Source organism: Notolepis coatsorum, assembly GCF_963971535.1.
Source record: "Notolepis coatsorum genome assembly, chromosome: 14".
Lineage (NCBI taxonomy): Eukaryota > Metazoa > Chordata > Actinopteri > Aulopiformes > Paralepididae > Notolepis > Notolepis coatsorum.
Window position 1 is genome coordinate 53674363 of NC_140178.1, and position 20577 is coordinate 53694939.

Below are 20577 nucleotides of genomic sequence, written 5' to 3' on the forward strand. Positions count from 1 at the left end.
TAAAAAATATTCTTTGCCCCTAAATTTCTCATTTAGGGGCAAGTGTGCCCCTAGTGAAAAAGCTTGAAAAAGCTTGAAAAAGCTTGTTGATGGGGAGGGAGGAGCAGATGTAGCCCTTTACTAGCTTCTCAAAGCACTTCATGGCTATGGAGGTGAGAGCTACAGGGCGGTAGTCGTTGAGGCAAGCAGGCTTGGATTTTTTGGGTACAGGGATAATAGTGGACTTCTTCAGGCAGGTGGGGATGACAGCCTGTTCTAAGGACAGGTTAAATATGTCAGTGAATACCGGGGCCAGTTGGTCGGCACAGACTTTTAGGACGCGGCCGGGGATGCCGTCCGGACCTGCTGCCTTCCTGATATTCACTTTTTTAAATGTCCGCCTCACCTCATGCTCTGTTACCCTGAACACTGAGTCTCCATCAGCAGCAGACCCCCCCCCCCCCCCCATTGCCGTGGCTTGTGGGCTGGTGTTGTTATTACCAGCATCAAACCTCGCATAGAAGGTATTGAGGTCATTTGCTAAGGAGATGTCACTGTTCAGTTTGAGGGAGGCGCCTTTGTAGTCTGTCATCGTTTTGAGCCCCTGCCACATAGCTCTAGAGTCAGCCTGTTCAAACTGGAGTTCAATTTTATCCTTGTAGCGCCGTTTGGCCTCTGTCACTGTCCTCCTTACGTTGTATCGCGCCACCTTGTGGTCATTCATGTTGCCTGCCACTAGGCCGTCGTTGTATGCTTTGGTGCGCGCTCTCAGAGCTTCACGGACGGATTTGTCTACCCAGGGTTTTTGATTTGGGTAAACTCTCATTGTGGTAGTGGGGATTGTTTCTTCCACCAAAGTACGAACATAGTCCAGCACTGTCTCCGTGTAGACATGAATGTTATCTGTGTCGCGGAACACGCTCCAGTCTGTGCAGTCAAACGCAGCCTGGAGCGTCTCCTCTGACGTCAAATCCCATTTCTGCACCTCTCGCGAGACTACAGGAGTGCTTTTGATTCTCTGTTTGTACTTTGGTGAAAGAAAAATGGCCGCGTGATCTGACTTACCAAAGCCACTAGCAGAATGAGCCTTGTAGCCACCCTTGAATTGCGTGTAACAGTGATCTAGGATGTTACCGCCTCTGGTGTTACAAGTCACATGCTGATAGAAGTCAGGTAAGACCTTTCTCAGATTGGCGCTATTGAAATCACCCACCACTATAATGGCGGCGTTAACGTTCGCCGCTTGGATTCTATTTACCTCGTCGTGGAGTCTGGAGAGCGCGACATTATTGCTGGCTTGCGGTGGAATATACACTCCGACCAGGACGATCGCCGTTAACTCCCTCGGGAGGAAGAAAGGACGACACTTGATGGTTATATATTCCAGGTCTGGGCAGCAGTGGTTCGATAATTCCTTCACGTTAGCTGGATCGCTCCATTTGTTGTTAAACATGAAGGCGATACCTCCTCCACGTTGTTTGCCGGACTCTGCTGATCTGTCCTTGCGGTGGATGAAGAAGTGATCGGCCGGTTGTATGGCGTGGTCTGGGACGTCCGGCATCAACCACGTCTCGGTGAAGCAGAGAACGTTACAGTCTCTAACGTCTCTTTGGTATTGAATCCTTGCTCGGATGTCTGAACACTGTGACCTCATTTTCTACTTCTAATTTACATGCTATACTATGTTATTTGATACTTATCTTGTCTAGCACAGTCTCTGGAGCGTAACAGTAAGAAGCATTTTGTATAAAAGTATTCTGTACTTCTGTATGACAACTATTAAAGAAACTTGAAACTTGAATTCACAGATCTCATATTTATACTGAATATCGGCCGATACCGATCACTGGCCGATCGATCGGGGCATCCCTAATTATGTTGCAACCTTCGTCTATCAAGCAAACAATTATATTATATTTAATTTATAATTATATCAGACGATGCACCTACAAAAGCAGATTATTACAATTAAATTAGCCAATTTGGTAACACATTAGTCATAGCAGCATAGGCATAGCCTTATTAATGTTTTGTGTGGCGTCGCCGTCGTGTACAACGATACTTACGTTTTTTAGGTGATTTGACAAAGTTGTTGTAGAGTTGTGATATGCCATTTTCTTCTGGCATATCTGGCACTCGGCTTTTTGGGCATTGTCTTTGCATATTTTAAAGTGTAACCACACGTCTGATGACTTCTTCGTCGACATGTCTGCTGCACATGTCCTTGTTGTTTTCAACACAGATAATCTCCACATGCTTGTTGTAGAGAGGTGGAGTCGAGGCGCCGGTTACTTTCGTTTCATTGGAATGGAGGCGGGAAGGCGCCGCTTACTTTTGTTTCATTGGAATGGAAGCGCAAGATTTTGGAGGCAAATTATTATAATTTTTTTTTTTAGGTTCGAAGCTCGTGCCATCGAACGAAGCTTCGAAGTATTTAAGACAGCCCTACCTGACTGTATTTAAATAATGAGCTTGACGAATACTAAATTATTAATTAACCAATATTAAATGTACACAAAATGGCGGACACTCGTATTAACACTTTCAATGCCGGCCGTGTTTTCCTTTTTACCCCCTTGAATGCCGCCATCCACTTCAATGTTAGTGTTAAAAACGCATAATCTATGTTTTAAATTATGGCTGTGTCTAATCTGCCCGTCGCTTATCAATGACTTGTTTGCAGTCAACATTGTCGAAACGGATTGTTTTTTAATTGGTTCATATCCTTTTTATAGCATTTCGAAAAGCTATCGTTTTCTCGCAAATTTCTGGAAAATAGAAAGATTCCCTCATAAACGGCATTTATTGGAATATTCTCGAATACACTAGACACGTTGTCATTTGTCGGCCTATTTATGAATCGTTTTCAAATAACCGCTAGATTATCTATAGTATATGAGCGAGCTGAGAAATCGATTACCTCATTTCCTCAACATTACACACACACACACACATACGGGACGCGCTGAGATATAGGTCAAAACAGCTTTGATTACCCCAAGACAGGGCAGCTCTGGCTGCAATTGTAGCTTACCACCACCGGTATGACTGTGTATGAACGAATAATGGACTCTGTGAAGCGCTCTGGGTGTCATGAAGAGCGCTATATAAATCCAAGTCATTATTATTATTATTATTAAGACTGGTAACATAGATTCCTTACCTTAGATCAGATGTTCTCCAAAAAGATTATTCCAATTCCTGATCGCCATTCCAAATATCGATCACGTTTATTGATTGATTATTGGCTGCTGTAAATATATATTCCATATATATTTCCATCTCGCGATCACTTCCCTCTTGATCAGACGGCTTGCCAGCATAGTGGAACCAGTAGGCTCCCCCCACACACATCCACCACACATCCACCAGTATAATCGAATGGCCTGCAGTTGCACAGGGATAGACGATAGGGGGCGGTATTTTCCCATCGGAGCTCCTAGAGGGGCTGCTGTACCAACGGGAGACTCGGTTGATGAAATATGAATTCATATCGCTAATAAAAAAATAAAACGACAATTTGCGTCGTCGGCACTCAACGGGGGCATGAAATACCGACATAACACGTCGTCGGCACTCAAAGTGTTAACTGGGAGGGGACAGGGGTACCAAGTTGAATTATTACATTTAATGTGTAACATAAAAACACACATGTAACATATCACATTAATATCCTGTGGTCACATTAATATCCTGGGGCTAATCAAATTTACATGCAACCAGTATCCTAATTATTATTATACAATTTATATATCACAATGTTCAAATTAATTATACAATTTATATATCACAATGTTCGACTTAATTATACAATTTATTAGTGCTGTCAGGCGATTAACACTTTGGCTGCCAGGAAACGTGTTTTGACGTCATTGCCGGCCATGCTCAAGTTGCCGGAGGACGCTTTACAGCGTCCTTATATCAATATTTCAAAAATCTGCGATCGGATTCATATGTCCCCTCCGCTGGCCTGAGATCCACCAGCAGGACCCACTGAGCTCTCTGGCGGTTCAGGAACGCCATCTGGTGGCCGATCGGCGCAATCGCTTAACAGGATGTGCCATAGAGGTTGTGCTAGACGTCCGTATTACTTCCGGGCACTCGCTATAGGTCCCGGGACTCTGGCTCGTCACGCTACACAGTGATCGATTGCCAATAACTCGATAAACAACATGATTTGGACGTATATACCATTATACAAGCTGGAGATGGACCGGGTAAATTTACATCCCATAATGATAAGATTTCTACTCTACGATGATCGCCCAACGGCGCGCGGAGACTGGGGTGAGTTTTAGCGTGTAACGTTACCGTCTTCGATACTAACTGCTATTATCAACATTTGACCCACATTAGATGATTGGTATAACGCTGCCCACGGAATTATAAACGCCCCCTAGCCCATCCGGTCAACATCAGATGACGTGTAGTAACTTCTAGAAGTACGTCTAGTTGGAATTTTTTATATCGCGCTGATTGCCATAAAACTGTATTGCATCATCAATATAATGCATTTGGGGCTATAGATCACGTTCTGGAGAAAGCTGCAGAAAGAGATGAAAACATACTTATACATTAGACCATACTTTACTATGAATATGTGAATGAAAAAGTTTAACGTTGCTACACAATGAACAATACATATAGGACTTTGAATGGGCCCTAATAATGGCAATGTAGCAATAGAATTTAAAAAGTTATAGCCATGCAAAGAAGGGGTACTTCTCCATAGACAAATAGAGCCGGCAACCTATGGTATATCATGAATTTAACCCAAGGCAACCAAAGTGTTAAAAAAATGTATCTAATTAATTACAGGATTTGTAATTAATTAATCACATTTTAATCGCATAACAATTTTATGCCTGATATTCTATATTCTATAATCATATTTCAAATTGCATGTGTCCGGATGGCAGAATTCAGTACTGTATCTACAAAAACCTTCTGTTTAATCATCTTCCATCTATTAATTTGCTTAGATTTTTCAGGTCTGGTCAATTTGAGCATGGTGTTATTCACAGTCAAAAGATTTAAAAAAAAATGTATTGATATTCTCATTTGGTTCATTACAATTTACTCAAAATACAATTTTCAATCAATCACAGCGCAGATTGATTGATTGATTGAATGAAAATGTTATTAACACATTGCAGAATGGGTACAATACAGTACAGCTCAATACACACAATTGTTAAGGGGATGCAGACCAGAGAAAGACTTTCGTCTTGTTTACATCAGAGTCCCCCATTTTCAATTCATAATGAATTGTAAGTAAGGGTGCAACTTGCACCATGCAATCCATTCTTTGTGGATCTAGCTCACAGTATTTCTGACACTGGGAATACATTCCCTGAGATTCATAGATGTCCCTAGAATCAGATACCAATGGATGGTGAATTGTCCGGAGGAGAAAGATGAGGATGGAGACGATGATCTCTGGAGTTCCTACTCCAGAAGCTGATGTAGACCCGTGGAAGACCGTCGGGTAGTCGCTGGATAGGGGGGTCTCGTACGGACCGGGTTCCTATAGTCCAAAACGCTGGTCTTTGGGTTCAATAGCTAGTTAGCCCTTTGTGCTAGGGCTAACCAGCACAAAGCTGAATTCAGCCGCAACCGAACTCAGCCTATAATGTCTCTTATTTTCTGCACGTCGGCAGATCGATGTTGGAGTATGTTACTCCACTTCTCCTTTGGCGATATTACGATACCCTTTTAAACTGGTAATTCACCCAACGTTACCATTACAGCGTTGTAGCAAAAACAACTCTCCTGATACACTTTTTCTTCCCCAACTAACGTTATCTTTTTCTTGGTTCCAATACGTGGGTGAGTGGCTTGTGCTGTAATACAGCGCGCGATACAAGGAGCATATACGTCAACAGTAAATGTATATATTATACAAATAAAACTATATATAATATATATATATATATGGTATAGAAAATAATAAACGTGGACTTTATTATTTTTTTAAAGATTTATTTTTTGGTGTTTTATCGCTTTATTTATACTGGGCAGTCCAGTAGGGAGAGACAGATGAGGAATGGGAGACAGAGTGGGGGGAAGACATTCGGCAAATAACGACTGGTTCGGGAGTCGAACCCGGGTCGGCCGTGTCGCGGCTGAGCGCGCTATGTGGTTCGCCACTGGGGTTCCCATAAACGTGGACTTTAGGTGATAGCCTAATCTACCTTTTTGTTGAACTAATTCTAATTATTAATCTGAACCTTCAGAACAACCATCATTGTTCATAACAATAAAATTGTCTATTCTGTATGATTTTCTGATTTTTCTAAAGATCTTGGAGGCATCAAGGCAGTATCCAGACGATACCCAGAATACCTCACTGGAAGTCCAGAGAAAAGCAGATTTTGCAGCAGCCCCGCAGCAGAGAGAGATGGAGAGAAGATCGGCAAACAAGGTTGAAGATTTACAGTGTTCCTGTTTATGAAGTCTCACGTTTATTGTATTGGTCATATCGCTGCTGTCGGGACAAAACCTCATAACTCCATTTTTTTATATATTTTTTTTATATAAATCAACTCCGTAGATCATCCTCCATATGTGTGTGTGGGTTTTACAAAGTTTAAACAATGGGAAAGCATTAAACCGATCATCTGTCTAAACCTCCTAACTCTATTCACCCTCAAATCTGTGTTCGTTTTTTTCCTCTGCTGAAAAGTTGCGTTTTTGGAGTTATGAGGTTTTGTCCAGACAGCAGCGATATGTATGTTAACACAAGGTCAATGGTACAATGAAATGTGTTGGACAAGAGAACAGGTCAGCTCAGCAGTAGGAGCACTAAGATAAAATAAAGTAATATAAAAATGGATAAAGTAAAAGATATAACACTGTATACTAGGGATGGGACTTTCTAGCAAAAGTGTTATTAGAAAATCGCTGGTTCTTAAGACCGAATATTCGACCCCTCCCCCCCCCAAATGTTTCAGTTTCAGTTAAATTCAGTTATTCTTTTTAATAGAATGGATCATTAAAATCAAAGGGTATTGCACATAAATAGGCACTTCAGAATCTGAAGTTCAGATAATCCTTCAGAACGTTGATCGGCTCAGCTGACCGACAATAAATCAAAATGACACCATTCACCATCGTAGCCTATAATACAGGGCTCTACAGTGCGACCATATTGCTCGCATATGCCCCTAAAAATGTGTGTGCGAACCTGAAAAATCAAAAATCAATTACAGCCTCAGTTTTATTTCTCCGCTGAGAATCGTTAAAAAACTACAAGTCCCACATTGCACTCAAGCCAACAGTCCAATCACAGTAGAGTGACGTGACTGGTTTCATGGGAAATAAAGCAAATGACCAATCGGAAGCTCTCATTTTGCTTGTTTATTTCCTGAAAGTCTGCCATAGACCACCGCAACACTTCCGGGATTCTGAAATCGGGGAGGAGATTGCGGGGGGGGGGGGGCAAATGAATGAATGTGGATGAGAGCGTTGACATTATGTGATTGCAGATACGGCTGTGGGGGTGCTAGAGACATGATCGAATAGACTTGTATGCGCCTGAATCTCCTGAACACGGCGCGAGACATTCCTAATCGATCAGAACTAAATTGGCAGCGAAAAAGACAGTTTTTAAGCATCGATTCCCCATGCACATGCGCAGATTGGCCACGGAGTGTGACGCAACGCACATCCACCCTGGAATGTTCCATTAGAGGGGGTGTTGTGTTGTGAGAATGATAAGATAGAATTAAATATACAGTAAAAGGAATACAGTACAAATATACAGAAGTCTACAGTAAGTGTAATATTGCACAGTGTTGTGCATTTATAATCAGTAGCTTAGGCTACATAGTAGGCTAATGACAGCCTATTCTAGTCTAGCAGGTGCAAAAACAATCGATATAAATAATGGTAAAAATTTGCCCCTAAAAAATATTTTTTGCCCCTAAAGTGTGCCCCTAGTGAAAAAGCTTAGCGTATAGCCCTGTAGGGCCTTTGAGGGAGAATCTGAGCTTTTCAAGATTAATAGATAATGGTAGTTCCTTAACACTTTGGTTGCCTAAGGTTAAATTAATGATATACCATAGATTGCCAGCGCTATTTGTCTATGGAGAAAGTCCCCTTCTTTGCAGGGCTATAACTTTTTAAATTCTATTGCTACATTGCCATTATTAGGGCCCATTCAAAGTCCTATATGTATTGTTCATTGTGTAGCAACGTTAAACTTTTTCATTCACATATTCATAGTAAAGTATGGTCTAATGTATAAGTATGTTTTCATCTCTTTCTGCAGCTTTCTCCAGAACGTGATATATAGCCCCAAATGCATTATATTGATGATGAAATACAGTTTGATGGCAATCAGCGCGATATAAAAAATTCCAACTAGACGTACTTCTAGAAGTTACTACACGTCATCTGATGTTGACCGGATGGGCGAGGGGGCGTTTATAATTCCGTGGGCAGCGTTATACCAATCATCTAATGTGGGTCAAATGTTGATAATATCAGTTATTATCTAAGACGGTAACGTTACACGCTGAAACTCACCCCAGTCTCCGCGCGCCGTTGGGCGATCATCGTCGAGTAGAAATTTTATCATTATGGGATATATTATTACCCGGTCCATCTCCAGCTTGTATAATGGTATATACGTCCAAATCATGTTGTTTATCGAGTTATTGGCAATCGATCGCTATGTAGAGTGACGAGCTAGAGTCACGGGACATGTACCGAGTGGCCGGAAGCAATACGGACGTCTAGCAAAACCTCTAGTGCGCTTCCTGTTAAGCGCTTGCGCCGATCGGCCACCAGATGGCGCTCCTGAACCGCCAGAGAGCTCAGTGGGTGCTGCTGGTGAATCTCAGGCCAGCGGAGGGACATTATGAATCCGATCGCAGATTTTTGAAATATTGATATAAAGACGACGTACAGCGTCCCCCGGCAACTTTAGCATGGCCAGCAAAGACGTCTAAAGACGCCCCCTGGCAGTCAAAGTGTTAACCCACCTATTGTGAGATGGAGGTTGAGTATGTTTCCACTTAAAAAGAATAAGTCGCCTGGCCAATAAAGTGGAGAAGGCAAGAACAGAAGGTGACATTTTGGAGGGTAGAGGTTGCAGAGGAACACCGAACAAGGCCACAAGAGGATCAGGGGTAATAGTAAGGTTGTAGGCTGTGCCGAAATTTCAGACCAGAATGTGGCAAGGCTGGGGCAGGACCAGAACATGTGGGTGTGATCGGCAGGGGATTGTTTGCATCTATTACATGCGTCACAGATGTTGGGATACATTTGAGAGAGTCTCGAGTTTGTGTAGTGGACTTTGTGTATAACCTTGCACTGTGTGAGGCCGTGTCTCGCACAGATGGAAGAGGAGTGGACAGAGTCCAATGCCCAACTCCAATACTCATCACAGGGCTGTACGCTAAGCTTTTTCACTAGGGGCACACTTGAGAAATTTAGGGGCAAAGAATATTTTTTAGGGGCAAATTTTTTATTAAATTCGACCTTCCCAAAACAGGTGGGATTTGGGAAGGTCGAATTTCTTTACGAGGTCTGGAAAAGACATGAAAGTCCCTTGGTCATAGAGATCATTAAAAGTAGTTATCCCTTTGTCAAACCAGACTTGAAAGGAAGAATCAGTGCAAGAGGGCAGGAATAAATGATTGTTAAAAGTGGGGGAGAGGTCAGAGGCCCTATGGAGGCAGAGGCTTTCCTGATTTGAATCCAAATTTTTGTGGAGTCGACCACCATTGGGTTTGCAGAGAGTCCAGTAACCGACATAGGGAGTTGGGAGCACAGCAGAGAGCGAAGAGAGTGTCTAGAGGAAGAGAGTTCCATGTCGACCAGGCCATGTGAGCGGCGCGTGAGCGGCGCGGGGCGCGGAGCGGCCGGTTTTGACGTGAGCGAGGAGTGGGTTTTAAAATGAGTCGGCGCGACGTCCGGAGCGAGAGTTCTCCTCCGCTCCAATCCACTCCAGGCCGCTCACAGTGGTTTAACACTGTTGATGTAATATATACATGCAGTACAATGCCAAAGCAACAGATGGCGATGTACAAACATGAAGGCCATTTTCAACCAATGAGAAGGGTGAACCTGTGATATCCTGTTCAGGCTTTGTCACTGTAGAGACGCCCACACTCACCTGTTAGAAAAAGTATCGACGCCATTGTTGTTGACGTTAGCTTACATGCTAACGTTAATGGCAGCGACCATAGCATTGTGGCTCGGCTAGCCTATCATCGCTTAATGGAGCTAGTGAATGGATAAACAACGTTATTTAACATTGCAGAATGGCTACAATTACAATGCGGCTCAATACAAACAATTGTTAAGGGGCCCAGGGGGTGTAGACTGTTGTAGTTTGAGCTAATTAACACCATGCTCAAAAAAAAACTGCCGAGCGATCTGGCGCGGGGAGCGCTCGATTCAAGGTGAGCGGGGAGCGAGCGGAGAGCGACTTGGGGGCGGGGTCAACATGAGCGATTAGCGGAGCGGACCAAGCTTTAAAGAGCGGATTTCTCGGCCGCGCCGATCCGCTCACGTGGCCTGATGTCGACCCACACCGGGCCTAAGTTGTGTGTCGTGCCCCTCATCCAATATAAAAGTTTGTGTATGTTACACGCCCAGTAGTTGGGGTGGACGGTATAAACGGTATACGGTATAAACGGTATGAATTTGCTCTACGGTATGGATTTTGACTATACCGTCTAAACCGGTAGTGCAGCTCTAAAATACCAATGACGTCATGTAACCACAACGCGACTATTTCACTCGCATTTGCCCCTAAAAATAGATAGAATTAGTCATAGATAATAGATATGTGCGAACTGGAAAAAGTTATTTAGGAGGCTTCGCGCAGTGGGCGTGCCAGCCCCTACCGCACGCATGTAAACACGGATCTAGTAGTCTAGTGGGACGGGACACGGGAGCTCAGCTGTCGGCGGCGTCTCCCTGAGCTAACGTTAGCTTAGCTACCGTTACAAAATGACCCAGTCAACTATTCACTTTTAGTTTAATACATGATGAGGCATTGTCTAACCGAACGGTATCTAGTCGGCCAGCTACCGATAGCTCCTGACATCAACAAACGCTCCACAAAGTCTAGTAGAGAGAGACGTGTGTGTGCTACCTGTTAGCCGTTAGCTCACGTTAACGCAAGTTAGTTCACCGTTCAAAACGAAATGTCCCATTGAACTAAATAATTCACTGAGGCGTTGTATTAACGTTATATATCCGGCTTAGCCGGATAGCTCCTGATATCAATGTCTTATAACACTGATTCGATGCGTATTCGAGCTGAGGGCTTGCTAACGTTATCCCAATATAATAGGGTCCAGGTGCAGCGCCGGAGAATCCTGGCCGTTGCTCTGCTCGAGGCTACTCGAGTATAGGTCCAGGTGCAGCTCCGGGGAATCCTGGCCGTAGCTGGAGACTACTAGAGTACACACAGACAGTGGAGCTTGTTGCGTGGTGGCGATGTCTCGCAGATAATACAAGTACAAGTCTAATTATATAATATATATATTTTATAAAAAATATATATATATATATATAAAATAAAAATTTTTTTTTATCAAAAACGATGATACCGTGATATATACCGTTACCGTCTATGCTTCAAATTATACCGTGATATAAATTTTAGACCATACCGTCCACCCCTACCCAGTAGTAGTGCTGGAAGTTAGGCAGTGCCAGTCCCCCTAGCTCTTTGGGGAGTTGTAGTATTGATCTCCTCATCCGTGGGATCTTATTGCCCCAGAGGAAGGAGCTTATTAATCGGTCAAGTGTTTTAAAGAACGACTTCTTAATGAGGACTGGGATATGGGTGAAGAGATATAAAAACTTTGGTAGCACTACCATTTTAATTAAATTGACTCTACCCACTAGAGACAGTGGAAGACATGTCCACCTGTTAAAGTCTAGTTTGCACTTTTCAAGAAGAGGTGAGAAGTTTTTCGAGAACATTGTTTGGATTGAGTTGGTGATGTTAACCCCTAGATATCTGAATCCATCTGTTGTATACTTAAAGGGGAAGAAAGTCCGGGGTATTTTTTTGGCTGAGGAGTTGATTGGAAAGAGTTCGCTTTTATGAAGGTTTAGCTTATAGCCCGAGTAGAACCCGAACTTGTCCAGTATATTAAGAATTATAGGGAGAGAGGCGGTCGGGTTAGATATATACAGCAGGAGGTTGTCTGCATATAGGGACAGTTTATGAACTTTTCTGACCCGTGTGATGCCTTCAAACCTCTCTTCCTGTCTTAACCAGATGGCCAGTGGTTCGATGGCTAGGGCGAACAGAAGGGGGGGAAAGGGGGCAGCCCTGTCTGGTGCCTCGATGAAGGAGAAATGGGGCTGACTGAAGTCCGTTTGTATGGACTGAGGCGACTGGGTGGGTGTAGAGTAACTTAATCCAGGCAATAAAGTCAGGGCTAAAACCGAATTTCAGCAGTATAAAGAAAAGGTAGCCCCACTCCACTCTGTCAAAGGCCTTCTCTGCATCCAGGGAGACAATTACTTCTGGTGACATAGAGTTAGGGGAATTGAGTATATTAAGAAGCCTTCTAGTGTTATGAAAGGAGTGTCTACCCAGCATGAATCCTGTTTGGTCAATTGAGATTAAACTTGGTAATACCTGTTGTAAACGTTTGGCTAGGATTTTGGATAGAATTTTTAAGTCTACATTTAAAAGTGAAATGGGTCTATAGCTGCCACATAGAAGAGGGTCCTTGTCTTTCTTGAGCAGGAGAGAGATCGAGGCCTCAGACATAGTTGGGGGCATGCGACCCTTCGAAAAGGACTCGTTATACATTTCCTGGAGAATTGGAGCGATGGATGTAGAGAATGACTTAAAAATGTCCACAGTGAACCCATCTGGGCCCGGTGTTTTACCATTCTGTAGAGACGTAATTGCTTCCAGTACTTCTGTAATCTTAATCGGACCGCCCAGTGCCTTAGCTAGGTCTTGATCAATATTTGGGAAGGCAATCTCCTCTAGAGGGTTGTCCCCTTCCCATATGTCTGAAGAACACTGAGGTATACAGTTCTGAATAAAAGGCAAGGAACGTTTTATTAATCTCTACAGGGTCTAAAATAACATCACCAGTCGTGGATCGGATCTTGGGGATCAGTCTGGATAGGGATGTGGCACGTGCTTGGTGAGCAAGCAGTCTCCCCGCCTTGTCACCAAATTCAAAGAACCGCTGTTTGGTCAAGAATAGCTGCTTCTGCGTTTTTATTTGTGGTCAGTAAATTGAATTTAGATTGGAGTTGAAGACGTTCTTTATAAAGGGCCGGGGTAGGGGCTGAGGCGTAAAGGCTATCGACCCTAGCTATATGTTCTGCGGTTGCAGTCAGATCAGCTCTTTCTGTTTTATTTAAGATGGAGATAAAAGAAATTGCCTGACCCCGCATATATGCCTTAAAGGTTTCCCATAAGGTGCACCTAGAGATTTCGGGAAAGTCATTGGTGTCTATAAATAAGGAAATCTGTACCTCAAGAAATTCCTTGAAAGGAGTTTGGGCCAACATTGATGAGTTGAGCCTCCATTGTCGGAAAGGGGGAACATATCTAGAAAAGGTAATATCGACTGAGGTGGGGGCGTGGTCTGAGATCACAATACTGTGGTACTCACAGGAATGTACATCTGACAGGTAGCGGTTGTCCAAAAGGAAGAAGTCAATACGCGAATAAGAGTGGTGTACATGTGAGAAAAAAGAAAAAGCTTTATTTGAATGTGGTTTAGCTCTCCAGGGGTCGAATAAACCTAAACTATTTTTATATGTGTTGAGAATTTTAGCTGATTTGGATATGAAGTGGGGGTTGGACGACGACCTATCTAAGGTGGGGTCCTGTACCAGATTAAAGTCACCACCGATAATTAAATAGTGGTCATCTACCTTGGGAAAGGAGAAGAAATTGGATATGAATTTGTCATCCCAGTTAGGTGCATAGACACATGCCATAATCACAGGTGTACCACATAGCCTACCTGAAATAATCACAAATCGTCCATTAGGGTCTTCAATAGAATTTGATAACTCAAAGAGGATATTTTTATTTATAAGGATGGCAGCACCTCTTGCTCTAGCTGAGAATTTAGAATGAAATATATTCCCTATCCAGGTGCGCTTGATTCGATGAACCTCTGTCGACCGAAGATGAGTTTCCTGCAAAAAGAAAATGTCACCCCTGAGTTGCTTTAGATGATTCATTACTTTATTAATTTTTACAGGCTGGTTGGCACCCTTCAGATTCCAAGAGATAAAGCGAAGGTTCTTACTCTGACCAATCATATTGAGATTTTATGTAGGGAGCCACGACATTCCAAGACCTGATGAGATTTCTGAGCCAAAGGAAGAGGGAAGGGGGGGGGGGGGGGGTAAAAAAAAAAAAGGGGGGGAAACAAACAATAACAATATACCTACATCCGCCCTTGTCCATATCCCACCCCTCCAAATCCACCCGTACGAACCCACCCATGCGTCTATCTCCCCCCCCTACATGCCCACCCACCTCCCCCTCTATACTCCCAGCAGGATAGCTTTCCTACTTTTATAACTTCTCCTATCCGGAGATTACGCTGCATCCCACCTGGTGTGGGATGTGCATAAAGTCCCCCCTGTGTCTCCCGAGTTTCGTGGTCTCTGTCCAGCAGAGAGATTTTTACAACTTTTTGAACTAAACCTATAAACTGAAGCTATGGCATCAGACATGGCCACAAGTAAATGTCTCACATTTAGCAGATGGACTTTATATGAACTAATAACTGCAATAAAGTGCATATACGTATTGCACGTGTGCCTGCGTTAATGCTGCACTTACACACCTGAAATGGGCTTTGAGTGAAAATAATAATAAGTGTGTGCGTGCACCTGCTGCCCATGCATAAATAAAAAATAAAAAAAAAGGCTTTAGATGAAATAGTAAATGCAGTATTCATACCAACGCAGTGAATGGGCTTTAAGCTAAATCATATTAAATGCATGCGTATATGTGCTGCACCTAGAGCTGCCGCGGTATTGATGTTTCCCTTACCGCACACATTTGCAAAATATTTCCTACCGCCGCGGTTTTTACCACACACACAAAAAAAAAGTTTGAATGCATTTTTTTTGTAGTCTACTCTTTATAGCATATAGCCTGCCTCTAGTCTAAATGTCTATCTTTAGAGGATGACTTTGCAGCATGAATATTGTTTGGGATTCGGCATGCACGCATTCGTTATTAAAAGTGAAACACGGATTCGAAGTCTCCCCTCGGTGTCGCGAGCAGGGGTGGTAGCGGCGCGCCCGCCGGTTACCCCCCCGACCCTTTCTTCTTCTTATTATTATAACGTTACTACTTATGATTACAAAGGCATTCGATTTGTGGCATTAACGTTAGTATAGTTACACGTTCGTATTTACCGGACCATAGCAAGGCAAGCGTTACTCAATTAATATCTATGTTCCTTTCTTTGCTCAGAGCGTGCCGAGTTGTACCCATTCTGCGGTCTGTTAATAAAGTTTTCAATCAGACAAGTGTATAGAACGAAGGGCTTTTATTATAACATTTCGTTGCAGTAAAATCATTATGCCTCGTTCCCTGAGGAGCGACGGCGTCGGTAATCCACTCCGGTCTCCGGTGGGAGCTAACGTACTATTAGCCGTGTTGTGACTGAGCTCTGATCAATGGCTCATGGCTGAGATTCAGGAAGTAAAAGCACTGCAAGATGCTTCAGCATGTGACGCGTATCTCTTCTGACCAATCAGTGGTCTGCAGTGTTTCATGTGACTTTTCTGGTACCCAATAGGGTCGCTTGGAATCTCGACAGAGAAGTAGGGTATATCTGCAGAGCTCTCTACTTGAATGATAGACAATCTGCTGTCTGGTAGAGAGTGGCGAGAGAGAAAATAAAAGAGAAAAATGAATAATGTGTTAACCTTGTTATATTCGGCAGATTGTAGTATTAATCCCAATATAAATGGGTTGAGGTTTGTGCGGCAAGGTCGTGAGCAACAGTCTGGGTTCATATGACAACGTTTTTAAATTAAATACCTAAGCCATGGATCTTTGCCTAATTAATAGCATGCGTAGGTCGTGTGCGTGGCCCATCCATGATCGAACGTCAGACCTCAGATGGTAGAGCCGTGGAACTAAGAAGATTAGTGTGACAAACTGTTTTTACCATAATTCGTTTTGATAGAATATTGCGTGACTCACTTGATCACACAGTTTGCCTATATACTTTAAGTGTCTCGAAAAAAAAGCGAACAAGCTGCAATAATAATAATAATAATAAAAAAAAGAGAACAGTAGTGAAGATGGTCGTGATAATAATAATGACAATAATAATAACACTAAGCAAAACACGTTACATTAAAGTATGTTGCGTGACTCACTTGATAGAGTTTGCATACTTTGATTAAGTGTCTCGAAAAAAGCGAATAACAAGCTGCAATAATAATAATAATAAAAAATAAAAAATAAAAAAGACAGTAGTGAAGATGATCATGATAATGATAATAATAATAATGACAATAATAACACTAAACAAAACCCGCTATATTAAAGTATGGCAAGAGGCTTGACGAGCGAAACTAAACCAATACAGCTGCACTGTATTAATCAACAAGCTACTGCACAGCATAACCAAATTAGATAGAAGTTCAAATGTTCATAGAACAGTCACTTATCTTGATCCGTTGGTTGTCATCTTAGTGTTCAACAGTTGCTGGGCTGCTTTTATTAGTTTTCTGATGAAGATTGTTCTGCTTGAGAAACAAATCAGCATCCTCTTTTGAATGACACATCACTTGCTTCCCTTTGAAGTCGATCTGTAATGATGTGGGCCAGCGCATTCTATAGACAATGCCATTGTCTTGTAGGGCGATTTTGGCCTCGAGAAACATCTCCTTTCTCATCTTTTGAATGGCCGTGGGATGTCCTGAAAGATTTGGACTTTGGCACCTTCAAATGTGAGGGACCGCTTTTCCCTAGCCAGTTGTTGAATTGTATTCTTCTCTTGGAGACGGAGAAAGCGAACCCAAACATTACGAGGCGGGCGGCCTGCAGGTGGACGTGTGTTCGGGGCCCGGTGCGCTGTTTGTAGCTCGATGCGCCTCGGGAGCGCGTCAGGGCCGAACAGGTTCGAAAAGAACGTCTCGAAAAATGCGATTGGGTCGGGACCTTCTCTCCCCTCTGGAAGGCCGTGGATTTTAAGGTTAAACCTTCTGCTGCGATTTTCCAGGTCGATATTCCTCTCCGTCAGGTATGATATTTCTTTTTCTAATTTGTGGAGTCAGCTGTCAGCTTGTTGGGTGTGGTCCTCCACGTCACTGACCCGCTGTTCCATAGTGTCGACTCTTGTTGTCAAACCTGTCAGCTTTCCATCCATGGCTGTCGATGCAGATTGGATTTGATCCACTTGTTTGGCGATTTTGTTTGAGACATCAGTCCCGTCTTTAATAGCCTTCATTAGGTCACCTAGATTTAATTCCGCTGAGTCTGTCATGACTGTTGGCGGCGTGTGACGTATGCGTCGTCTTGGCTGTTTCAAGTTTCAAGTTTCTTTAATAGTTGTCATACAGAAGTACAGAATACTTTCATACAAAATGCTTCTTACTGTTACGCTCCAGAGACTGTGCTAGACAAGATAGTATCAAATAACATAGTATAGCATGTAATTTAGAAGAAGAAAATGAGGTCACAGTGTTCGGTATAGACATATGTACAATGTTCTGAGTTACCATATAATATACAATACTATGCAGTGTACTAATGTACAGTACTATATAGTGCAAAGCAGAAATGGGATGAGGTACAATTTAGGTACAATTTACAGTAAGGTGTACGAGTTGTAGTGCAATCCTTCATCAATAAATATAAAGTGTGGGGAGTGGGTGCTACAGTGTGTTTGTTTAAAGTGGGTGTGTGCTATAAAGTGTGTGGAGTGGGTGCTACAGTGTGTTTGTTTAAAGTGAGTGTGTGCGTGTGGATGTGTGTGCTATGTGCGTTTGGTGGTTGTTGTTGTGTAGTGTTCATTGTTCGTTTAGCAGCCTGATGGCCTGGGGATAGAAGCTTCTTCTGAGTCTTTCTGTGCTCGCCTTGAGACTCCGGTATCGCTTGCCTGACCGCAGCAGTTCAAAGAGGCAGTTGTTCGGGTGGCTGGAGTCCTTGATGATTCTCTTAGCCTTCCCCTTGCACCGCTTGTTGTAAATGTTCTGGAGGGTGGGGAGCCCCCCTCCAATTGTGCGTTCGGCTGAACGTGTCACTCTTTGTAGTCTGCTTCGGTCTTGTGCAGTGCTATTCCCAAACCAGGAGGTGATGTTGCCGGTCAAGATGCTCTCTATTGTACATGAGTAGAAGTTCTTAAGGATCTTCTGACTGACTTGGAACTTCCTTAGGCGCCTGAGGAAGTAGAGGCGTTGTCGTGCCTTCTTCACAACACTGTCAATGTGTGTGGTCCATGTCAAGTCCTCGGATATGTAGGCTCCGAGGTACTTAAAGCTGTTGACTCTCTCAACCGGTGCCCCGTCGATGCTGAGGGGGCTGTAGTTCTTGACCCCCGACCTCCTGAAGTCCACAATCATCTCCTTTGTTTTGCTGACGTTCAGGGAGAGGCTGTTTTCCTGGCACCATCCCGCCAGGACCTTGACCTCTTCCAGGTAGGCCCTCTCGTCGTTGGCAGAGATCAGGCCCACCACCACTGTGTCGTCAGCAAATTTGATGATTGTATTGCTACTCCGCTGAGCCACACAGTCGTGTGTGTACAGGGAGTAGAGGAGGGAACTCAGAACACAGCCCTGGGGGGCCCCTATGTTGAGGGTGATGGATGATATGCATGTCTGTATGTCTACAAGCGTGTCGGGAGGGCCATGGCTCCGTAGTCCTTTACTCATTTAATAAATTACATTTAAATTAAATCCGACAATAAACGAAATGTCTAAGCAGACAGGGCGGTTTCAGTGTAAAAGTGGCATTCGTCAATTCTTTAGGCAAGCATTAAGTTGCTATAATAAGATTGGCATCGGGAGCACAGGGAGCGGAGCGTGCGACTACTCTAGCACTGCATCTCCCCTTGAGTCGAGAGTTGGGAGAGTTTATTTTTATTTTTAAATTGAATGATGTCTGTTTCAATTAGTCTCAAAGTCAGTAGGGTACCATTGGTTTCTCTTTGTTATGCTACAAAATGTCTTTAATCTTTTTGATGCAGATCTTTTCTAATTTGTTCATTCTTTGTTTTACAGCCTCAGGAAAGCGCTGAAGAAGACTTCCCATCTATAGAGGTGCATTCTTCTTTTTCCATTTACCAATTAGAAGTGAGTGTTCTGGCTGAGACATATCTTAGATTGATGTGATTGTGTGTTCTCACAGGTGTCTTTGGAAACGGACACAGAGGCGTTCAGGAAGAACATAGGTTAGTAAACACCAGAGTTACATTTAACACTTTGGATGCCACGCCATGTTTACTTTTTTACCCCCTTGATGCCCAAACCCACTCCAATGTTAACTTAATATCGCCTAATATCTATGTTTTAAATTATGGCTATGTGTCTAATCTGCCCGTCGCTTATCAAAGACTCATTTTCCAGTCAACATTGTCGAGGCAGATTGTTTTTTTATCGCTTCATTTCCGTTTTTGATAGCATTTTGAAAATCACTCGTTTTCGCGGAAAAAACAACCCTATGATGATAATGGTCTTTTACTGGAATATTCCAGAACGTTGTCATTTGTTGGCCTACTTATGAATCGTTTTCAAATAAACGCTAGATGATCGATAGTATATGTGTGCGCACGCACGCTCGTGCCGCGCGCTGATAATCGCTGCTCTTATTTCCTGATGGCTTTTACAGTGAAACAGCAATATCACATATAGTGGAAACGCTTATATCTCCGTGAAAACGAGTCTGATTATCCTAAGACTGATGACATAGATTCCTTACCTGACATCAGATGGTATCCAAATGGTATATTCCAATTCCTGATCACCATTCGAAAAAATCTATAATTGTATTGATCCACAGGGCGGCTAGGTGGTGTAGTGGTCTAAGGCACTCGCCACCAGTGTGGAGACGCTAGGATTCGCGTGTTCGAATCCAGCTCTCCACATTGTTTTTCAGTTTGGCTGGTCGTCCGCAGTAATACACATTGGCCGTATTACGGGGAGGGAAAACTGAAGGGTGGGGATCGAACGTTGTGAACAAGCGACTCCTACAAGTCGGTTGGTGCGCCTGCGCAGTAGAATCAGGAAGTGTCGGGGGCAGCGTGAGCCTCCCACGCGTTACTCCTCGACACTGAGAGATCGAGCTGCGCAGGTGAAAAGATGCGACTGCTGTTACCTCAAGTACCGGAGGGGACTTGTGCTATGTATGACTTAGTCCACATTGCAGCCGGCTTGTGGGAGGCAAGAAACAGCGTTCGTGACAGGGGAGGGTTGAAATTGGATGATACGAAATTGGGATGGGAGAAAAAAAAAAAATATAGAAAAATGGGAGAAAAAGTGGATCAAAAAATTGTATTGATCCACCGTGTGTACAGTATAACACATATTCGCCGTGGCACCAAGGTTCCAGAATGAACTCTGGTAGACCCTGGTTACATCAGTGAGAAGTAAAATGTGGAGTCAGAAATC

General features: G+C 43.2%; 1 protein-coding gene across 4 annotated transcripts in view; it reads left to right on the top strand.

The window, feature by feature from the left end:
* LOC311240025 (uncharacterized protein) overlaps nt 1–20577 on the top strand; it is a 135714-nt gene that overhangs the window by 97799 nt on the left and 17338 nt on the right. For all 4 annotated transcript variants that reach the window (XM_084328520.1, XM_084328521.1, XM_084328522.1 and 1 more), the window contains 3 exons: nt 6281–6403; nt 19192–19230; nt 19319–19361. In XM_084328520.1, coding sequence (XP_084184646.1) covers nt 6281–6403; nt 19192–19230; nt 19319–19361 — 205 coding nt within the window. The remainder of the gene's footprint in view (nt 1–6280; nt 6404–19191; nt 19231–19318; nt 19362–20577) is intronic.